Below are 24,109 nucleotides of genomic sequence, written 5' to 3'. Positions count from 1 at the left end.
CAGGATTGTAGTGTATAACATTTACATTTTACTGTAATGCAGCCTTTAAAAGCAGTAAAAACAACATTTACAATATTTAAATATCTAAGTTCTAAGACGATATCTAGTCTCACATCAGGATATTGATATTTAGCTGAGCCCTTCATTAAACTAAACTCTCAACAGTAGATACACTATGTATCCAAGACAAATTTTGAAATTTAAGTCGGACTTATCTTAATATTTTCAGGCAATACTAAAAATCGTGATGGTTTGTCCTCACAGATGCAGACCAAAGTTTGGGAGGCTCGAATTCGCCCATGGATGTAGCACAAATGGACGGAATAGGGCCGGACCCTAGCCTTGGGGAACAAGATGAACAAAACCCTCATGAGAATCATAAAGAGGGGTTACCACATTATCTGGGGAAGCTGGAAGAGCAGGGTAGCCTGGCGTGTCCCGAGTCGATTGAAGAGCCCGGAGAGGAAGTGGACGGGTTCATTTTGTACCAGGCGGTGGAGGAAGAGACCATGGAGAACTCTCTGGACACTGACACCTTGATGGGGAGCGCTACTGGACAGGAGGAGGGTCCGGTGGAGTGCACCAACCTGGCGGATCAGGTGGATGAGATCTCTGAAGGGCATCACATTTCTCTTATGGACGAAACACCAATGAAAGACGTCAAACCCAACAAGATGGTGCTGCAGAGCATTTACTCTGAATACGCACCACCTTCCTGCCCTGATGCTTCTGTCTCGACTCCTAATGGAACATTAAAGCCCAATGACACCAGTACAAAAAGTTCTGGAGTAAAAACTGATCAGGAAGACTACAGAGTTGAACATCTGAACTTGCCAGATGGCGGCAGAAATCAGGACAGCAAAGTCAATCTCCTGGAGCAGAATGAAATGGCTCTACCTTCAAACAGTATTGAAACAAAGCCATCTGATCTGAAGTTCTACAGAGGTGCTGAGAAGAAACCACAGCCACAAGAGCTGCCGGTTAAGTTAGAGGAAACAAAGACAGAAGCTTTGGACGTTTACCCCGACAGCTCTGAGCTCAAACACGGAAGATTCCTTCCCTACCGTGTAAAGTCAGAGAACTCGGTGACCAAAGCCGAGCAGTTAGACTATCCGGTCAAACCAGAAACTCCGGAGACCAAACCTGAAGATCTCAGCCTGTCAATGAAGACCGTAGACCGGAAACCAGAAGTTCTCCAGTTTGCAGCGTACTCTGAAATTAAACCTGAAGCCAAACCAATGGCTTATTGTTTTGCCACTTATCTAGATGGAGTTAAGACTGAGACGGAGCCGGAGGACTTGAGTATGACAGCCTTTGTGGACAGGTCTGCCATCAAGCCTGAAGCCAAGTCAGAAGGTCTGGAGTTCACTAACTACCCAGACAGCTCGGAGATTAAACCAGAGGCGAAGCCGGAGGACCTGGCCTTCTCATCTTTACCAGAGATTAAAGCTGAGACCAAGCAGGAGCTGCTGGAGGCCGACAGCACCGTCCTCACCCCCAAGCTGGAGCAGGGGGAAGGGCTGGGGGACGCCCCGGAGAGTCTGGGGGGCAGAGGCCCAGTGAAGGAGGAGAGGCCGAGTACACCAGGTGAGGAGTCAGAGTTTTAGAAAGAGATCATTGTTTAAGGAGGATGATAAAGAGTAGAAGTACAACATGGCGGCCTACTGCTCCTAATACTAGGATAGGTAAAAGGCAGAGACTCATTTGCACTGTGCGTTTCTGCGTACTTGTACATGTGTGTGGCGATTAAAGAGGATTTCATACGAATCCTCCGTTACCAATTGTGTTACCATTAATCATGATCTAATTATTAATGTATGAATTGATTTATCATCGATTATCTTATTAACTCTATACATTTACTATAAAATGACAGAAAGTGTTAACAGAGACCAACTGATCTCTTCTATTTATCTTACACATTTCTCAGGAAGCATTTTTATTAAGAAACATGTAAAAGTTCAAATGTGAGATAAAGCCAGCCTATGTTTAGTAATATCTCCTTTGAGAATGGCCTGAAATTATAAATAACAATGGTTAAATGAATTTTCTATTGATTGTACTCGACTTATTCAAAGACCCACATGATGCTATTAATTAAGGCTGTTGTATTAATCCTTGCCTTCTGGTTGTCAGGAAATTACATTGAGATGCTTCTAAAAGCCAGGCGTGTTGTTGAGCTGTAACATGTCCCCCTCTCCCTCAGTGCCCCTGGTGGAGTGCTATGGAGGCAGCCCCAGGTTTGCGGCTCCTATTTCTGTGTGTGAGATTCCCGACAGCCTCCACGACAGCCGGGAGCCGACCATCGCTCAGCTGCTGCAGGAGAAAGCTCTCTACTCGTTCTCTGAGTGGCCCAAGGTACCCAATTGTGTCCAACATATTTAGGAAATGCAAAACTTTGAAATGAGCTTATTTTTCTTTTTAAATGCACCTTTGTTCACTATAGTAGGCCAGTATCTGTAAGGGTTTCTTTAAGGTTATTCCCCCTAATAGTGTATCACCATGCACCTAAAGGTTATTTTTTCTGTTGTAAGAAGGCAACATTTTGACTTGACCACATTTTTACACATTCAGAAATCAAGTGGTGAGTTTTTGGTGTGATGCCTGAAATAAGATATGTGGTTAACATGAGATTTTCACGTTTTGTTCTACGACAAAATATGAGTCAGTAAATACCCCACTAGGGAATGTCTGAAGCTTTTGTGTCATAAAAATTGCGGTTGAAAACAAGTGACCTAACGAGACTACAATTAATCAGACCGAACATTAGCCGCCTTTAGCTTAGCGGTGGTGACGTGAAATCATGTTTTTTTACAAGCCCACGTTAGCATTTTAGTTCTGGCAATTACATTTACGTTCATCATAAGGTGGTGTTAATGTGTCGAGATTATAAAGAGATCAAATATAGTAGACATTTCAAATCAGCTGTTTTGGATCCATGTAATTACATTTTTGTTCGCCTATTATTATCTTTCAATCCAATTTCCAGCTATTTTATATTATCGAAAAAGATAAATAATGATATAAGGAAACTCTATTAATGCGTCTCCCAGTGGTTTTAGTGGAACGTTGATACATTTCCTTTAATTGTGTTGAGTAAAACAAAAACGTATAGCCATCTTGACCAATGCCTATGCTGTTGTGTGGCCCCCTGTAGGACCGGGTGATCATCAACCGCCTGGACAGCATCTGCCATGCCATCCTGAAGGGGAAGTGGCCTTCGTCCATTGAGCAGTACGACTCCCCTGGCTCCATGGTGGCCAACTCCTGCCTGGCCACCAGCATCGCCCAGCACCACCAGCGAGCCAGCTTCCTCACCACCACCACCGCCTCCAGCTCCGTCCCCAGCCAGGCCAGGGGTCAGCAGACCAGCGCCGGGCTGGGCTTCTCCCTCCCTCCCCCCCTCACAAGGCTGCCTAAGGTGAGAACATCCCTGGGAAACACTGACTGTATGAAACTAACTCTCTGCTGTACATATCTATGCATTTGTCATCCGTCAACATGTATCTCCACTATCTCATGCCATGGTTCATAAATGGTGTCCATGCTAATGGCTAATAAAGCTAATAGTGCTAATAGACTCCTGACAGCTAACAGACTTTGAAAGTGCTTCATCACTTTTACTTTTTATTATATTTGTATTCATGTATTTAGTATTGCTCTTTCCAGACAATTTTAATAGGTTTTTAAAAAAAATTAATAAACCAAATTTGTGTTTAATCCACTCTTTGTAATTTGCTAATAATGTTAAAATAACATTATGTAGATATATTTTACACATGATTTAATGTACCTTTGTTCGATCTGTAGCTCAACACATAAAAGATGTATTCATGTTTACACATACAAAAATAATTAAATATGGAGCAATTTTCCACTTGGCACCTCTCACCATTGTTTCTTCTTTGTAAAGTTTTGTCTGTAATGTTGATATTATACATGTTGATATCAGACTTGGGCAATAATGATTTAAAAGGCACATATGTATAGAAACAGTATTTATTAACTTTAATAACAGAAATTGAAAGAATATTGTAAAACTATATTCGGTCATGTACACCCAATTTAGGGTCTGAAATATTATCTATACAGTGTGTTTCATTCAACATGATTGTTTCCCAATGTTACACACTATAGACTAGAGGACAGATTGTCCTTTCAAATAAGTAAGAAAGCATATTTTGAGTTTTGTAAACTATTAGAAACAGGAGATTCTTAAAGTTATGCATTTTAAGGTTTTCCCATGAGACTGATTTTGATAGATCTAGTCACATAATCGAGCTCTCTGTGGTAAACACATCAGGCAGGGTTAAATACGTTTTGAACTTGAAACAAAAGGAAAATATAAATTCAACAAAAAAATCTGCTGAGCTGTCAGCCTCATGTTTTACCCAGGTCTGGTTGATAGCCCTCACTGTGTTGTGTCTCAGTCCATATGTGTGTCTAACAAACATCATCTCTCTCCCATCTTGTCTGCCCCTCACCCACCCTGTCCACTCTGATAGTACATGTCGCGGGGCGGCGCATGCGGGCGCGGAGCTTGGCGCCTCACCTCCTTGCCTCTCTTACAGGAGAGGCTGGTGGCTCCTCCCTACCTCCCCGAGCTCAAACGAGCGGGGGGGCGGAGGTCCTTCGACTATGAAGCCGCTGCTGCTGCAGCCAAGGTATTAGGCGGGAAATCGGCACCGTCATGCCACACTGCCACCACCACGAGTTCCAGTGGTGCCTCTGCGGTGGTGGCTCCGCCCTCTCATCGCACGGGGGCCATGTTGATTAACGGCTGGCAGGAAACAGCCATAGATCTCACCAAGTCCTCCGGAGAAATAAGCACCACCAGTGGCATGGGGTCAGGAGGAGCTGTGGGACTCAGCGGTCACAAGCTGCCCCCTCCACCCCCCATCACAGCGCCGCTCTCGGGCCCCGTAGGGATCGACATGGCCGGGATCCTGCAGGCGGGGCTCATCCACCCTGTTACGGGGCAGATAGTTAACGGGAGCCTGAGGGGAGATGACTCCCTGAGGAGGAGGAGAGGCAGGAGGAGAAACGTTGAAGCTCTGTACTCTGAGTTCACCAAGAGCAGAGGACTGCACCTCGCCGACACTCAGGTGGGTGCAGGGAGGAGTAAGGGCGTAGGGTAGCTCTGATTGTGTGTGCTTCACTGTGAGGGGGAAAAGTCATATCAAAAAGATGCAGGAGGAAACCCCTCTCCCTGCTCAGAGGTTAAAACAGCTGTTTGTGTGTCTTTCAGCTGCAGGGCCGGTTGGATGTGATCAGCCACTCCTCCGTCTCCTCCTCCACCTCCTCGCCGTCCCCTTCTCCTTCTGACCGACCCGCCGGCCCTCCAACACCGTCCTCCTCTTCTACGCCCACCCCCACGCAGACCCCCCCTCAGCCGGAGATAGTGGCCATCGACAGAGAGGCGGCCAGCAAAGGTCTGATGGAGTGGCTGAGGCAGAACCCGGGCTACAGCATGGACCTGCCCGCCTTCTCTCACGTGAGTCTGATGTTTGTTTAACTGCTTGGATGTGGAATGAAGTTTATCATCTAGGGCTTGCAATTAGACTCTCACTATAACCCTGAAGAAAGGCTCACTTCAGCATTAGCATCCAACACTTTTTAAACAGTGCAATTCAGCATTCATATCCTATAAATAGTTATACGCCACTGCATATATAATGTAATGTACATACACTTTATATAGAGCAATGTGCAATTTTTACTTTTAACTTCTTATTTTTATTTAATGTTATTTCATCTTTTATAGGACATTTTAACTTAATTAATTATTTTTTTTACTTTCTGTTTGTCTTTATCGCAAATGTATTTATCTTTTGTTTATGTCATTCTAAAATAAAGTAACTCCCGTGAAACCCAAATTCTGACAGCATAAAACAAGTATTCTGGTTCTGTTTAGTGTATATCTTCTTTGATTTTGGATATCGTAACATTTATTTCCTGGTTTTAAAGGTGGTATCAGCAAATCATTTAAGAAATCCTCAATGTCCATATCTACATTATCATTCCAATGTCGAATATATAGTACAATGCAGAGGTGGGACCAAGTCATTGTTTTTGCAAGTCTGAGTCAAGTCTTTGCGCTCAAGTCCGAGTCAAGTCTTTGCGCTCAAGTCCGAGTCAAGTCTTTGCGCTCAAGTCCGAGTCAAGTCTTTGCGCTCAAGTCCGAGTCAAGTCTTTGCGCTCAAGTCCGAGTCAAGTCTTTGCGCTCAAGTCCGAGTCAAGTCTTTGCGCTCAAGTCTGAGTCAAGTCTTTGCGCTCAAGTCCGAGTCAAGTCTTTGCGCTCAAGTCCGAGTCAAGTCTTTGCGCTCAAGTCCGAGTCAAGTCTTTGCGCTCAAGTCCGAGTCAAGTCTTTGCGCTCAAGTCCGAGTCAAGTCTTTGCGCTCAAGTCCGAGTCAAGTCTCAAGTCAGGATGGGCAAGTCCTAAACTTTGACAAAACGAGTCTTAAACAAGTCCTTATGTGCTTTTCAACAAATGTAATGACATCGATCAACAGAATAATACTTAATAATCAAACTGCTCTTTATTAGTCACATGGGGGTTGGAGACCCCTGAATTAAAGTATCAAGTCACCTCAAGTCAGAAGGCTCAAGTCCAAGTCAAGTCCAGAGTCATTGGTGTTCAAGTCCAAGTCGAGTCACAAGTGTTTTGTGATTTTGTCAAGTCGAGTCCAAAGTAATCAAATTGGTGACTCGATTCCAAGTCATGTGACTCGATTCCAAGTCATGTGACTCGAGTCCAAGTCATGTGACTCGAGTCCAAGTCATGTGACTCGAGTCCAAGTCATGTGACTCGATTCCAAGTCATGTGACTCGATTCCAAGTCATGTGACTCGAGTCCAAGTCATGTGACTCGAGTCCAAGTCATGTGACTCGAGTCCGCACCTTTGGTACAATGTGATGTTCTTCATATCGCCAAGCCCTATAAATAGCAAGGTGTTTTTGATTCTCATGAGATAAGATAGGTTGAGATTCATCTTTATTAACCCTCCAAGCAGTTAGAAACAAATGAAACATAGAACATGGTAGGTAAAAGTACAAACAGGAATACAGAATAGGACAAATGTAAGTAACAGTATCAATTCAAATAATAGAATGATATGTCCGCAGAATTTGAGTATATGTGCCTTTTTTATATTTTGTGCTTCCCATTTCCAACACTATCTGAGCTGATATTTCGACGACATCAATCTTATTCTCTCCCACATCCTCTTCCTCCCTCCTGTCCTTTGCCTCCCCCCACAGTCTGGAGCAGGGCTGTTACACAGCTTTGTGGAGCGTCCCAAGCAGAGGAGGCATCGCTGTAAAGACCCCACCAAGCTGGACATCAACTCTCTGACGGGGGAGGAGAGGGTCCCTGTGGTGCACCGAGGCACCGGACGCAGGGTACAGCACACACACACACACACACACACACACACACACACACACACACACACACACACACACACACACACACACACAGTGGCAATATTTCTGATTGCATGAATAAATACTATATTTGTTATGTTGGTCACTGGTTTAAGTTCAGCCATTTTGCTTTAAAAATGTGCATGTGTGTATTTCAACTGTACACATTTTTATAACAAAACCGATAGAAAACCGAATTTCCCCTAGTGGGATGATAAACTGTCTACTTTATGATAAATAACGTCTATACTGAGTCATTTGAGAAACGATCCAGTTTTCCATACATTTGGGAATGCAGGAAAATCTTGAATATTATTAGTGTTCTTGTTCTAATACTGCCTGTGTTTTCTTGCCTTGCAGCTGGGTGGTGCTATGGCTCCGGCCATAAAGGAGCTGTCCAGGTGGCTGGATGCCAACTCAGAGTACTATGTAGCTCCAGACTGGGCTGACGTGGTCAAACACTCTGTGAGTAGAATACACCGTGTTGTCAGTCATAAACATTCCTGCAGCAAAATCTATTGATTTTTTATATTCTTTGTGGTTTTCCCATTGTTACTACTATTGTTGTTGTGCTTTAATGTTACTTTGGATTCCTAAACTCTATTTAATGAATTTACATTATGAAATGACATTTAAATACATTTATTAAAAGCAAAGGTATAAAATACAAGTATAATACAAACAGTGTAGTGTGAGATATGAATAGTTATTTGATTTAATAAAAGGCAGCAGCAAATATAAAAGCCTTCAGTATTGATTTATTATGCTCTCTTAAAGGGGACCTATCATGCAAAATGCACTTTGTGATGTCTTTTATACATAAATATGTGTCCTCGGTGCGTCAGAAAATAAAACCCTGGGTGATCTGTTTGGTATTTTGATAAAAAAACTTCACAGACATGTTTTGTATAGGTATGGCCCTACAATATATGTTTCCAATATAGCATGATAGGTCCACTTTGGATTCCTTTCTTCTGTCACACAGTCACTGTTATCTTCTTCCTCGATGACCCCCCCCCCCCCCCCCCCCCCCTGCAGGGTTTCCTCCCTGAGGGTCAGTTCTCTCGGATCCTGACAGAGCCAGTCAACAGAGACTTGGGCTCTCGGCGCCGAGGGCGACGGCCTCGCAGCGAGATGCCCAAACCCCTCCTCTCCGTCTCTGACTCCGCCTCCTCTGCTCTCGGCCCCCCTCTCTATATGAACGGAGGGTTGATTGGCAGCATGGACTCCATGGTGACCATGCAGAACCTCCGGGGGGGGATCTCAGGGATCCCCATCTCGGGCATCATGGCGGCTGGATTCCCTCACGGCTTCTCTGCAGCGGTGCAGGCTGGGGGGGCCGGGGGGTCGGCAGAAGACGCCAAGAATGGGTTGAGTATGTTACCCATGATGCTCCACGGAATGCCGCACCCCCATGGGACTGGGATCCCTCAACACGCCTTGTTCAGTGTCGGCGCGATGATGGCGCACACCCCTCACCCCAGCTCCTCCTCTTCCTCCTCGCTGTCCGCCGCAAAGGTCACCACGACAACCGCACCGTCTACATCGGAGGCGACCAGCCCCTCATCGACCACGCCTGCCGACAGAGAGAGCAGCGGCCCCCCCGGCTCAGGGGGAGAGAAGGAGAGGAGCCAGGAGGAGAGAGAAGCAGCCAACAAGAGAGCAGGGCTGGGGGAGACGGCGGCCATCATCACTTCCACCAGCAGGGCGCACATCGGAGCTGCCCACCTGGGGGGGGGCAGCCATCTCACCTTCAACCCCTTCCTGATCCCCGGCATGTCCCACGGCCTGCTGTACCCGCACATGTTCCTCCCCCATGGGGGCATCATGGCGCTGCCCGCCATGCCCCCCGGTGCGGGGGACGGCTCCCCCGGCAGCCCCAGGAGGAGGAGGAAGAGGGGGAGGGAGGAGGGGGAGAGGGAGGAGGAGAGGGAGAAGGCAGCGAAGGTAGAGGAGACAGAAAGTACAGTTAAGGCTAACGTCTCCTCCCCCCCAGCCTCCTCCTCTTCTCCATCCGTCCCCTCTACCTCGGATCCAGACCCCACTGAACAGCCCCAGGAACCGGACTCCCATAACCCCTCCGAGGGAGCAGCAGCAGAGGGGAAGGAGGAGAGATCGGAGGACACAGCAGGAGAGGCGGCGGAGGAGGAGGAGCAGCGGGACCCTGAGGAGCAGAGACAGGGGGAGGAGGCGTAGAGGGGGAGAAACTGTCTCCTCCATGCCCAGCGAGTCAGCGACTGAGCAACAGTGTAAAGTTTGTGCCGTGTCTGTCAGTCCATGTCCATGTAAAGACTTTTATTATGATGATGACTAATGATGATGATTATATCCAACTTGGTTATGTTTATATACCAAGACCCCACCCACCCTCTCCACTCCCTCCTTGTATACAAAAAAGAACTGTGTAAGAAACCTCTGTGTATTCTTCCCCTTCATTCTGCATCGAGACTCGTCAGGACATTTCTCAACACACACCCACACACACACTGCAGGCAAGATGTGGTAACCAAGGAGCAGCTTTGGCAGTAATGATCCGGTTATAAGCAGAAGGTGGTGTGACGCAGAGTTTAGTTTGGTGTGTTTGCGCGGAGGTGGCTCTGTAAAGTGTAAGAATCTCTCACCACCGTTTGGGAATTCAGAGAAGCACTTGTGTATCTTTTTGTTTATGGTCCAAACCTGAGCCTGTCTTGTTATTTTCACTTCTGCCACAGTCCACTAAATACATTTTGGGGGATTATATCTGTGCAATGTTCAAAGACTAGATGAACCTGGAAGTGTGTCTTTGTGACACTGAAGAGTCTCAACCAGCATTCCCAGACACATGTGACACTAAAACACCTTTTCTTTTCAATACTAAAGGAAAACTCTGATAAACCTTTTTATGCAAGAATTAATCTACCTAAAAAGAAAGAAACAAAGTGTGGCCCAAAACCTTTTCAGAGTGTAGCCCTTTTGAATATTTTTCAATTATCGCAATGTGACCCAAAGAACAAAATAACATTTGGGAAAGCTACCTAATTATAAAAAAACCATTTGTTTCTGTTACGTTTAACTCAAATTTAGCTAATTGTGACTGTAATATTGTCAAAAAGGTCACAGAACAAGTGAGTTTAATATTACCCAGACATGGATGTTGTATCTTTGTGTAAGATAGCATTATCAGCCAACCCCCCCTTCCCATTTTAAATACTGTCAGTCATATTTCTTTTTTGCTATTATCAATGCTATGGCGTTGCTGCTACAACTTCTTTTGAAAAAGGAGTTCAGAGAGAGTTCAATGTTCTTCACTCTTCCCACTAATGTAATAATCCAGATTCCTAGAAGTGCAACAGATATTCATAACAAGAACTCCAACTTCTGCTTTTACTGATAAAAGCAGAGAACAATCATGAGATTATTCCTTTTTTTATTTCTTTTTAGATAATTTTATTATCTTAATTCTCAGACACAAGGTCACTTTGTGAGAACTGCCCTTCAAGTGTGCAGGAACATGAAAGAAATGTCAAAGTGAAGAGCGCAGTCTGGCCACTAGGGGGCGGTAGGAGGTAGATTTTATTCTAAACTGCAAATGATTGAGAAATGAAGACATTTCTTGTTTGAAGCCCTGAGGCTGCTAACAGTATATCTAGTCACAAATGGAGTGAATCCAAATCACCAGGAATAGTGTAAAAAGGACCTGTAGCAACTCAACTCTGTTTACTTCTTAATTCTGTGATCAGAAACATCTGTCGACCATCTGAGCATCGAAAGGGAATATCCAGTTTTACTGATCAAACAGGAAGAAGAAGGAATCGCCCTGGTTGAGTGCCTCTTCGTCTCGTTTCTTTTCCTCGGATTAGTTTTAATAGCAGTTCATCGTAAGAGTTTCTGAATATGTAAATCTCTCGCTGTATATTGCAGGGTTTTCTTTTCTTTCTTTAAGTGCACCATTTATTTTCTCACCTTTGTTTTTGTTCCTCCATTGGGAAAAAGAATACTTGACAGATGCAAGTGGGAGTTTTGCATTGAGGTTAGTCCTAGTGTTTTTGGTATCAAACAGACTGTACATTACACAGATGCAAGTCACTTGTTTTATTCTGTCTTTTCAGAACAGGGTCTGCATTTTGGGGGTTATTTGTCAAATATTTCCGTTTTATGATGTTGGACTTCACTTTGTTTTGTTTTCATACATGAAAACATTATTTTTGCACAATGTCTTTACGTGAATGTTAACCTGTACTGTCTTGTATTTCTTTTACGTGTGTGAGAGTGTGTGTGAGAGAGTGTGAGTCTGTGTGCATGCATGCGCACACCTGTCGTCGTGTTTCTACTTACAGGTCACATTTGTTGTCGAAAAAAAAAACATAGTTGTTGCCTTGTCACATGTTTGTGGCTACATATAATTTATTATATTTTTCTTTTTGCTTCGCCAAACTTTCACCAAATATGACATTCTTTTTTCTCTTAGTTTCATTATGTATTATTCAAAGTAAAATGCCTTATTTAGCTAGTATTTTTTGTATTGATGTTCCGTTACATCTCCATATAGGGACATGTTATTGTGTTGTCTTCAGTTTGTCCTTCGCTTGTATGCGTACACGGCCTTTGGTGTTGTGCATTATCTTCAAAATCCAACAGTAATGCAATGCTACCACTGTCCAAATCACTACGTTAATTCCCAAAAATCAATCAGTCCTCCCTCAAAGCACAAATGGAGAGTTAACTAAATGTGTTTTCTTAGCAGTGCCTCTAAAATTACTCTAAATAGTTTCTCTTTTGTGGTCTACACTTCATCATCCTCGGGAAAATGAGAACTCTTTCTTGGATTTCATTTGCTGATGATACCATGCTGTTCGTTAAAGGGGAATTGTGGAATGTGAAAACATTTATTCATAAGATAATCACGGTGCTTAAAAAATCGGACCGCACAAACACTAGGCTATGCTATCAGGGATGCTATTGATGTGCGTCAAGGAATTGTGAGAGGCCATTATCTCCTTTTCTTTTGTAAAGTACGGTCCGAAGCCCGTTACCTCAAAATGTAGATAATAGAGTGGTGCAGTAATGAGTCCTTAAACCCGGGTTTATTTGTCTCAAAATCAATGGTTTTGTGGACGTGATTGTGGTAAGATGCTTGAAATAGGGTCTGTGGTTAACACAAGCTAAGGAGATTTTTACGTTTTGTTCAACAACATAAAATACGTGAGTAAACACTCCACTCCTGAATGTTCCAAGCTCCTATGTGTCATTAGAATGGCGGTTGCTAACAAGACACTAAATAAACGACAAAACGTCATCACACCGAAGATTAGCCGCCTTTAGCTTAGCAGTGGTGATGTACAGACCTTGGTGTAGTTTGTTTATCGTCTTACATTAGCTTTTTATTTCTGCAGATTTCATTTACGCTTCAAAAAACACAAATTGGTGTTGATCTGTGGAAATAATCCTGTTGAAAAAAACGGCTTCAATATAATAAACGTGCGTTGGCAAGAAAGCTCTTTTTGGAAATGGAAAAGTCCCATTGCTTTTTGTAGAGGGAGCCCTATTGGGATGCTAACTTCCGCGCCAGGTACTAAAATCCATCATCCACTCTATTCTACCAGCTATAACTATGGCTGCTACTTACTGTACTGTAGATTGTTCCGGATCTTTTCAAACAGTAATCTAATACAAGAAGACTTTTTGAGCGCAACCTGTGACATTGTTCTCTTGACATTTTAAAAACTGTACAGAGTTAGTTCTCCCCCTCTGGTGAACAATATTATTACCAGTTGATTGGTAACAACAACATTCTGTAATTTCCCTTTAACGAAGGCTATTTAATCCCATAGCGTTCTCTCACTGCACGAGGCCTTCTGTTTGGTATCCAGCATGTCTAGGATGGTATTGCACACACAGTACATATCCAGTTTTTGATTGTTCTGTGTTTGTCCAGATTCCTGGGGAAAAAGCATCAGAAGAGAAAACTATTTGTTACTTACGACACCTAAAGTATCTTAACTTTAAAAGCCGCAGCCCATGTATGCACATCACTTCCTGTTACTGACATGTCCTCGTGTGAAAACCTGAAGCAAAGGTATGTGACAGCAGGTGGAGGTCGATGGATGGCTCTGTATTGTCTGTTCATGTCACACCATGCCTTCTTTAACAGTGTTCTGTCTTTTCATTGAAATCCTTTTACTCCTTCAGAACCTCAAAATGTTTTTTATCTCTTATCATGAATAATGTATTTATTGTATAGTTACTGTCTTTACATTGTTGTCTCATGACTGAATAATGGCTGGTTTTGTTTCTCTTGAACGTCCCCTTTAAAAAAAACTTTTGGTTCACATGGAAAATTCCTCTGCTTTGCTTTGTAGCCCTGGCCACCTGCTTTTAAATGCAATGACTCCGTAAAAATACCTAATATCAAAATCGCGGAACTAAGCTAAATAATAATCTGTTGGTCCAAAATTATAAAATGACCACGTGACTGCATTTCAAGAACAAATGACTGAACCATCAGCTTTAGAAACTGCATACCTGAACCAGAAAGCAAGCTTAGATTAAAAAAAAAATTCCTTTTTATTTACTTTGTATTGAAAAAATCAATAAAACTGGATTGTTAATCATGTAGTTTTAGTTTCAGAGTCGTCAATTTGGTAAAAACATATTTACAACATTCATACAAACGAAATGAGAGGGCTGGGTTGCGTGGCCTGATGTGTTTAATTTCCTTTTCATCAGATCTAAAAAAATGTGTCCTTTAAAAATGAGGATCCTGGGGAAATATTTGATGACCATGTCGTCTTTGGCTGTTGCTCAACTGGGACCCAAACATTCATTTGCAAATGACATGAAAAGAATAAGGTGAATGTAGCCAGGTCATGTGAGGGGGGAATCCAAACACACTCCATAAAGCTCAAAAAAACAAACCGTCCTTCATGTTCTGTCTTATTCATTACAGGCTGGTTTCACAGATACTAAACAACTTTCTTAAAAGCAGAAGTGAAAACATAACAGTCACAGCTTCTGGATTTATCCCACTCATTTTGTAGTTTTAAACTACACTAAGCTGTAAAGAAATCTTCTGTTTCTTCAAAATAAAAGCGTGACAAAGGGGCTGCCCAAATAAATTAATAGGTTCATAAAAATCAAATCAAACTACTATGACTCTTTTTTTGCATCCATAATTTTAGGACAGATTATTTTTCTGAGGCATGCTCAAAAGAAACAAACACTTAAAAAACAGATGTTTGTGAATGAAAGCCAGAAGTATAAATATGTGCAGGTTCAGACAGTTGATCAGAAAGGCAAATGAATGAGAACTTCACCTCCACCTCCCAACTCATGTCTGTGAAGCCACCCAGCTCAATATAACAAATAAAGGACGAGTTCAAAAACGTGACTTTTCACAGCTCCTATACTCACGTTATGGAACCAAGTGCAATGCAATCCACACGGATGTTGTTCTTAAAACGGAAGAAAAGACAAATACTGGCTGCTCCTGGAGTCAGGCCGTTACTGAGTAAGTTGTACGGTGGGGTTTTTATCTAGTTTCTTTTATTTTCTTATTTGTAACTATAGCTCTCCATGTGGACCAATCTCATGAGTCAAAACATGGTAATTGTGATCTTTTATCGTGCAATAAAAGATGACTTTCAACTTTCTCTTGTCTTTGGTGAGTACTTCATTAATCACTTCTGCTGAATTCTGAATTTCATTATTTTATTTAAAATGTCAGGTTTATTGACCTTGGTGACCCTGAAGTGGTCTGCAGCTCGTTCAGTGCGCTGCTCTGCTTTCTGCATATTGCATGCTGGGAATGACTTCAGCGGTCCTGTAAGGCTGAGAGGATTGAGCAGGTAGGGAACAAGATCAACTGTCCTACAACCGAGAAACACTTTTCATTTATGTCTAATAATAAAGAAAAGTAAAGCATAAGGATATTTCATAATCTAATTATGTCATCCCTATTGCAATGTTTAAAATATTGCTTGTGCAGCTTTATTACAATCTACCACTAGAGCAGTGGTTCTAAACTGGTGGGTCGCGGACCAGTTTTGAATGTTCTAACGCTGTGCATGCAGTAGGCGTTGGACTGGAAGTACTAGAGACCATAAACTGTTTTGAAAATTTCTGTCACGTAGTGATCATCTTCTCAATAAACGTCCCCACGGAGAATAACTTTGCGGTAGAACTACTCTTTATACATCCATGGGTACAACTTGAGAGAAAAATGAACACATAATGAAATATGACCCCCGGTTTGATGATTGACAGGTCACAGAACAATGGGAGCTATCAACACATCCTCACTCCCAGGTCGGCCTATGTTGACGTTATGTCAAGTCCCCTGTCGGCTTTTTCCAACGCAAGGGGGGGGGCCTTAGCGTCCATTTTCAACGCAAGGGGGGGCCCTTAGCGTCCATTTTCAGCTTTCCGGGATGTCCATATGCTTCTATGGACGCTCATGGAAGCACGGCATTCGTTTGTGTCGGCTGCCCTTAAAGGCAATGTGAGCGTCCATTCTCATTGGATAACGGAGAATTGTACACCCGGAAGTAAGTATTCCCCTTACTGTCGATTGATTTTACAGTGATATCTGCACTACTCATCGACTAAAAAACACCAGATTATCCTTGTTAATTACACAACATTGATTGGTTTAAATTGTGTGCAATGCTTTTGTATTTTTCCCCTTCGATTTGGAGAAACAAATATGTTTTCGGAGTAAAGGATGGCAGAAGACACTACACTACCCAGAATCCCCAGCTATCGTTTGGACTACACCATGTGCTCTGTTTGACGTCACGTGATCTTCAAATTTCTCCCTGAAGAAAAAAAAAACATGGCCGAACTTCGTTTTATTCTCGATGGAAAATGCCTATTTTAAAGTTAGTTTGGCCATTAAAATGCGTTTCGATGTCATTTGATGCGAGAAATATGAGTTGTTATTTCAGATTATGTGTGCAGTGGATGTACATGATCTTTAGTTTGCTAGTTATTACGAAGATTACTTCAGGAAATTGCGTCCATAACGTTTTAATTGTTACCAAGGTGGTTGCTAGGGACGCTGCTATCGATATTATTTCTGTTATGTTGTGTAACTGTTTAATGGTGTTATCTTTATTGCTACCCCCTTCCCCGTCAATGTATAGTGTTGGTCCACAGCGAAAACATATTAGTTTAACAAAATCCGCATCTAAAGATAGCCTACGTTATTTTCCCCTGTGCAATTCCAGTCTCACATCTCACAGCACATCGTCATTAACAAATAACGGAAACAGACCGAAAACATTTAAAAAAAAATACAATAATACTTTATTCCGAGTGTGCTTGCTTTTCTCTTTGGAAGTCATCACATAACGGCATTGTAATACACGGTTCGGCTGCATTAAATGTTACATATCTGCCGTAGTTCTGTATTTATATAGCCCTGATGAGAAGACTTCTAGACAAACATGAGGAACTGAAAACGTGACGTGGATCATAAATATATCAGCCATTAAACAACATCTTACATTTCTTTTCACACAATACGTCTCCTTGCAGTATCAACACTAATTCGGCTGACTTTTATATTTGATCCAATTGGTAGATAGGCTGTATTTACACCATAAAGGTGCACAGCTGATATAAAGGGACACCTAGTGGTTAAAGCATGTTATTGAATTTCATTATTTTTATTATTAGATATTAATAGGATCCCTATATAGTATATTAATTACTCGTTATTCTCTACTAATAGTTAATTAAAGACTGTATATAATGACTATTTTGCACATCCCTTTCAAGATTTCAAGATTTTCTAAGGTTTATTGACATATCATATAGGCCTACACAACTATGGTGTAGTTATGCATTGAATGAAAAACTTGGGTCGCAGGTTCCTCAATAGTGCATTACAAGACATCTATCAATATGTGTGCGTGACTCCAGCAATGTTAACTATGTTGAAGCACTTATTTTAACTGATATTATACATAATGTATTATACTCTTATAGGATGTATGTAGATATTTCATCTCCGACCTTGTCCGGTATTGAACAATCAATAAATAAAGAACACAGAATTGTTGAATATAAAACACAGAATTTGTGTGATTATACTAAATGATTTACAAATAAACACCACTGCATATTTAACTGTTACACATGCTGATGTAACGCAAATGTTCCAACTTGAGATCAATAAAGTATATCTTATCTTAAGCTGATCGATGGCTATACTGCCATATTTGCAAAATGTGCCTCTGAACCTTAACAAGTGCATGTTTCAGGCTTATCAATTCATGTAATGTAATGTAATGTTATCAATTAACAACAGGGGTCACAAACATAAGACCAGCTGTTAAATAAAGCTCTTCTGACCTTAGCTGGCATGTGTGTATATATATATTAATGCTGCCCATTATGGGCACAAGCAATTTCCACCCATTTATTAATTATATGTTTTAAATGTGAGTGTTTCCTATCCCCTAAACCTCCAGGGATGTACACAGTTTAATACTGGCAACTTCTTATTATGGGAAATACGAAAACGTCTTTTAAAACTACAACTCCCAGTAGAGACGTGCCATAGATACAGAACATGTTGCGAAACAGAATAGCCAGCATGTGTAGTTCTGGGGACAGGGTGGGGGAGGGGGGACGCGGTGGACCCGTTCAAATCCAGTTTTGGACAGTCTGCCGTGCTTCCATCCCATTTCAAGTGCTGTTCAAGAATCGGCAACCCTCGGAGCACACTCTCCAATCACAGAGCTTGAGGACTATCACGGGGTTTGTCAAACAGAGCACATGGTGTAGTCCAAACGATAGCTGGGGATTCTGGGTAGTGTAGTGTCTTCTGCCATCCTTTACTCCGAAAAAACATTTGTTTCTCCGAATCGAAGGGGAAAAATACAAAAGCATTGCACACAATTTAAACCAATCAATGTTGTGTAATTAACAAGGATAATCTGGTGTTTTTTAGTCGATGAGTAGTGCAGATATCACTGTAAAATCAATCGACAGTAAGGGGAATACTTACTTCCGGGTGTACAATTCTCCGTTATCCAATGAGAATGGACGCTCACATTGCCTTTAAGGGCAGTCGACACAAACGAACGCCGTGCTTCCATGAGCGTCCATAGAAGCATATGGACATCCCGGAAAGCTGAAAATGGACGCTAAGGGCCCCCCCCCCCCTTGCGTTGAAAATGGACGCTAAGGCCCCCCCCCTTGCGTTGGAAAAAGCCGACAGGGGACTTGACATAACGTCAACATAGGCCGACCTGGGAGTGAGGATGTGTTGGAGCTATCTACCCTTACCCACAATTTAAAGTCATTCACACAGACTCCTCTTTGCTCTTCTCTCTGTGAGGATCAGCAAGCTGTCAGAACAAAGTGAAACACAAACAATGGCATCAAATATTATTAATATGTCGGGTAGAAAAATATTTATTTATTTTCTTCTCAGAGTGTACCAGAATGCGTAGTTTATATGTATTTCTACAAATCTCCTGGGGTTGGGTTTTCAGCATGTTGGGACAGTTCAGCTTTGATTCCATCCTCTCATTAAACCTTATTTACAAGCATACTTTAGTTCTGTTAAGGGATATAAGGGATATATGCACTGCACTTCACTTTAATTAATAATATATGCTGAAAAGCGTATATATTACTGCACGATTTTTTATTGAATAGATTTGAGTGGTTCAAAAATGTTGGGTCGCGATTTATTGACAAAGGAAAAAGTGGGTCCCGAGGCCTGACCAGTTGAGAACCACTGCACTAGAGTGTGGCCATGTAGTTAAAGTATTAAAAAAGCATAAATCGGCTATACTGTAAGTACAAGGACCTTTAATTGTTAAATTGTGTGTGGGAGCTTTCCATTATATTAAACCTTTTGAAATGCAGTTGAATCAACAGTTACAGTGTATATATGACTTCAGCCCTGTTTTAACTCATCTGTTGTTGTTGTTGTTGTTGTTGTTGTTGTTGTTGTTGTCGTCTTGCCAGGAAAAAACACCATGATTCAAAATAAAGGCAAACGAGTAAAGAGGAGAACATTTATATTTTATTCCTTCTGTAAAAAAACAAAACATGTCACAATTTTGAAGGAATCAGAACTCACACTTCTGTACATAGTTATAGGCGTGCAGTCGGTAAAAATATGTAAATAAAAATGTGTACCAGCATCAAAATATACATTTATGGAAACATACATTCATGTAATCTGCATGGAAATAGTGATAAATATTAGACTGACAGAGGCGAGCCAATGGATAGACAAGATATGTTGAATGAGCTCTGAAAAGATAAGGAATCTCCACCCATGCTACACCTTACTGTAGCTTCACTGTGCAATATCAGATTGGACAGGCGGATAATAAGACTGGAGAATACAAAGCTGCTGCTGACGGATGTTCCGACAGGTGTTGGGTGGGGGGTGCGCAGTATGCCTCCTCTCCTCAGGCCTCCTCATGCTCCATGGCGCTCTCTGTCGTTGCGTTCACTGAGTTTCCAGCGGTGTCGTTGGCGAGCAGCCGCTGTCGTTTCCTCTTCCTCCCAAATCCTCCTTTTTTATTCTGTCTTCTTTCTGATGGATGGAAAGCTACGGAGACCCCTAGGGGACATGGAGAAGAAAAAAAAAATTATTTGAAAAAAAAAATATATATGTTTTGTGAGATATCGCAAAACCCCGTTGCAGTTTGTAGACAGTCCCTAAGCACTCCTCTCCCTCCTCCGGCTGCGGATTGTGACCAATTCTTGATGTTTAGCTCGGATGACGGCGCGTATCGAACTATTCTGATCAAAACTACTCTGTAGCTCGTTGTCTACCTTGCTATGATTGTAAAGTCATGTTGTTTGTATTTTTACAACGTTATGTTCATGAGTTATTGATCCGCGAAATTCGAATCTGTCAATAACTCAGCTCAGAGGGACGTGCATGTCCCCTCGCTCTGAGTGTTCTCTTGGGGTGTCTTCACTTATGTGAAACCCGTGCCTATTGCCAAGCACTGATGTTATATATTTATATTTAAGGCCAAGCTCAAAGTAAAATCGATGAACCGCTCCATTGTTGTGGTTTCTGTGTTGCCGTAGCAGCCGAACTGACCAGGTGCTGGGAGTCCCAGCAGCTTCTACTGAAGCCAGTCCCCAACTCCGGGGACTTCCGGCCGGGGACTTTGGGCGGCAGTATACGCCGTGAAGTGGTTTGCGGCCTGCCAGTAAACCCAAAGCAGAAGAAGAAGAAGTGACGTCAGCGGCTTCATTTGCCTAATCCTCCTCCAGGGACTTATTCCGGTGTGAACGCGATCTGTACTTAGTTCATGAGAACTAAAGAGTTCTCATGAACTAAGTTCTCATGAACCTTTGTGGGAAAAGTACTGCGGTGTGAATGCGCCTATAGAGCTAAATGAAAAGTTTTGCGAGTTTGTTTTTTAAAATAATTTTTTTTCTTCTCCATGTCCCCTAGGGGGCTCCGTAGCGAGCCAATTAAAATGGTAAATAGTACAAATATTTTGGTTTCAGTTTGCAGACTACTTTGTTAGGCTTTCACTCATCGCACATCTGTATTTGGTTACCGTTGTGTAACTGTATGGTTTGTTTAATCATTTATAAACAGCCTCACCTCAGGTGCTCCTGTAAGCCCGGTAATGCTGCTGTCGCCCTCTTAGTATCATGTCTATATCAATCATTCTGAAGCTGTGCAGATATAGATAAAGGTCTTGGGCCACCTACACGTTACACCTACAGGAGCTTTTATGACATCCCATTCCAAATTCTTAGGCATTAATATGAAGTTGTTCCCCCCTTTGCAGCTACAACAGCTTCCACTCTTTTGGGAAGGTTTTCTACAAGATTTTGGAGTGTGTCTGTGAATGCTTGCCCATTCATCAAGAAGAGCATTTGTGAGGTCAGACACTGATGTTGGACCAGAGGCTGGCTCTCTGTTCTAGTTCATCCCAAAGGTGTTCAATGGAGTTGAGGTCAAGGCTCTGTGCGGGCCAGTCAGGTTCTTCCACACCAAACTCATCCAACCTAATTTATAACGCCTTGCGTAGGATTCACGTGGGAAGGTTGCTTACGTAGTACAAAGCAAAAAAAGAGGTAAATAAATGTTCCGACATTTTCCGATTCACAAAACATTGCGTACCGGCACTTCCCTCGCCGGTTTCCCTTTATAAATCACAATCGACTCGAAATGCGGCCCAGCTTTTGCGGGCTTCACGTAATGCCCATATTTGCCTATAAATAGTCAAAGAAACGCCCATTCATTCATTCATTCTGACTGACTGCATGAAGAAGATCGCAGGAAATGACGACAGAACAGCTAAAAAAGACATCTCACACTGTGTCAGATTCTGGTTATTTTGGGGAGGTCGAGATAAATCATATTGTTTGGTAGATACAGTTTGAACCAGAGTAGCAGCATGGAGGTCGGATCGTCACCAAAATAAATAAATAAATGGTCTGAAAAAGGTTAATGACAAAATAAATACACATAGCCTTCCTCAGGCAGTGTGTTTGTACCGGGGACAGGAGACCCCCCCCCCTTGATGAGAAACTGTAAGAAATGATCGGGGAATCCCTCCGGAGTGGAGTCATGACGACTGGATCTGAATTATTTTTTTGGTGGTTTGTGTTCCAGCTGTCGATCAGTAACTATATATCCATAATCCACCAGTTGAAGGAAATACAACTAATGTGTTGTGTTATATTAGCTGTACAATTTACCACATATGGTGTTCTTAGTTTCCATACCTCCTGTGTTTTATGAGCGACTTATCAAGTCTTGGCAAACGGCATAAAACACGATTAAACGTGATAGTATATAAAACCATGCTCGTATCTACAACCTATAGAAATACAAAACGGCGTCAGTTTAGACGTAATTCTGTCTTCCTGCTTACCGCATCATTTATGAGAAAACATTTCATAACATTAACACAACATATTCGAGGTGGTTTTAAATAACATCCGTATTTATTTATTTCTCCAAGTTACGTTTTTGTGTGCACTGAGGAGTCTCAAACAGGCGTTTGTTAAATCATTTTAAGATTGGCTTTAATCAATTTGTGAAAATGAATTCTTCATATATGATAAATGAGAGGTAACATTTTATTTATGGTATTATTTCCACATATTTCTCTCCATTCTTCCTTCTGCCAACGGTGTCGCAGTTTCTCGTCTCTCCCGTTGTTGTGCTTAGTGCGTACGCATGGGTTAGAGTTTGCGTGGAGGACCGCACATTTTCCCGTCAAGTTAGTATTTTATAAATCGCAAACATTGCGTAGAAACTGGCGTACGCCATTTTTTGAGCGTATATCTCTTTATAAATGAGGCCCCTGGCCTTTATGCATCTTGCTTTGTGGGGCACAGTCAGTCTGGAACAGAAAAGGGCCTTCCCCAAACTGTTAACTGACATATTTTACGTCATAAACAAAACTTGAAAATCTCAATAGCTTGTTAGAACCACAGATCTTATTTTGAGTATCTTGTTAGTAAAAATGTTTAATCTGTGCAAAACTTTATGGATTACTTTTGGCAACTTTGAGGAAATAAGTCAAATGTGTCAAAAGACACTTGTATTTACATTGCTCTTAGTGTTTTAAGATATAATTAAAATCATCTGAAACTATCTTTTAACAGAAAGTGTATATTTTATAAACGCCTTATTTCCCACAAAGATTTTAGAATGACGAGAATAAGTATTACGGTTGTAAAAACCCTCAGCGCCAGAGTGAAAAGACGTCCATACAAGAACTGGGTGTCTTCCATTTCCCTGTACTAGATCAGTGTTCACCTTATAGGTCTTAAAGTACCATAAACTGTCTGAAGGAAATGTGTGTGTGTAAGACACCAGAAGCTTCCACTGTGGAGCTGCAGACCTCAAACAGCTGCTCTGTTACATTTATATATATTTATATATACAGTTTGCATATATTTGTCAAAGACAAACTGGCAAATGTTGGATTCAGTTGCTCTGACTCCCTCAATTAACTGTTAATATTTCAACACAAGATTTAGAAAAAGTGCTAATAGTGGCTTGAAACATCTGTTTTGGAGTTGAATATTTGGAATCAGGGTAATTATCATTAAGTGTTATGTAAACTGGTGTTGAGTCCAGTGTGTCAGTGAAATATTCTCAATTGTCCTCATACAAAAAACGACCAAATAGGTCGATTGTTTAAACAGCTTAGATTACGACCCATAGCCACGTTTTAAAGTGTAGCACCTCTAGTGGCCGTTTATTCGTTTATTCACAAATAACCCTCTCTGGAAAATCCTAAATTGTAGAATAGTTTGGCCATTAAAATACTTTTTGATTAGATTTCTAGCGAGAATCCACGTCCAGTGGATGTGTAGGATCTATAGTTTGATAGATATTACGAAGATGATCTGAGGTCTCGTCAGGATAACGTGTATGCAGCTTCCATGTAAAGTTAGCGTGGGTGAAAACAGTTTTTCCTGTCTCGAAGTTTTCATAATAAAACCGGATATATTCCCTTCACTGTCAAATGATTACACATTACTAATCCACTAAAAAACTTCAATTTATCCTTGTTAATTACACAATATTGATTGGTTTAAATTGTGTACAATGCTGTTGTGTTTTTAACCTTCGATTCAGAGAAACAAATAGTTTTTTCGGAGTTTAGACACTACAGTTTCCGAAGACACTACACTACCCAGAATCCCCAGCTATCGTTTGGGACTACAACATCCGCCTTGCTTT

At 41.8% G+C, this 24,109-nt stretch overlaps 2 protein-coding genes across 2 annotated transcripts in view; one reads left to right on the top strand and one right to left on the bottom strand.

The window, feature by feature from the left end:
• chd6 (chromodomain helicase DNA binding protein 6) overlaps window positions 1-15,053 on the top strand; it is a 158,200-nt gene extending 143,147 nt beyond the window's left edge. Inside the window, 8 exon segments of the mRNA XM_034208729.1 lie at window positions 265-1,587; window positions 2,207-2,358; window positions 3,158-3,421; window positions 4,506-5,105; window positions 5,249-5,494; window positions 7,261-7,401; window positions 7,786-7,890; window positions 8,464-15,053. Of these exon segments, the coding sequence (XP_034064620.1) occupies window positions 265-1,587; window positions 2,207-2,358; window positions 3,158-3,421; window positions 4,506-5,105; window positions 5,249-5,494; window positions 7,261-7,401; window positions 7,786-7,890; window positions 8,464-9,621 (3,989 nt within the window). The 3' untranslated portion in view covers window positions 9,622-15,053.
• Window positions 15,054-19,780: 4,727 nt separating this feature from the next.
• The window catches only part of rspo4 (R-spondin 4), an 85,524-nt gene continuing 81,195 nt past the window's right edge, over window positions 19,781-24,109 (bottom strand). The window contains exon 5 of the mRNA XM_034208727.1: window positions 19,781-19,993. Within this exon, the coding sequence (XP_034064618.1) occupies window positions 19,839-19,993 (155 nt within the window). The 3' untranslated portion in view covers window positions 19,781-19,838. The remainder of the gene's footprint in view (window positions 19,994-24,109) is intronic.

The sequence above is a fragment of the Gymnodraco acuticeps genome, unplaced genomic scaffold (genome assembly GCF_902827175.1).
Source record: "Gymnodraco acuticeps unplaced genomic scaffold, fGymAcu1.1, whole genome shotgun sequence".
NCBI lineage: Eukaryota > Metazoa > Chordata > Actinopteri > Perciformes > Bathydraconidae > Gymnodraco > Gymnodraco acuticeps.
Note: the sequence above shows the minus strand (reverse complement) of the source record. Positions and strands in the feature narration are given on the sequence as shown.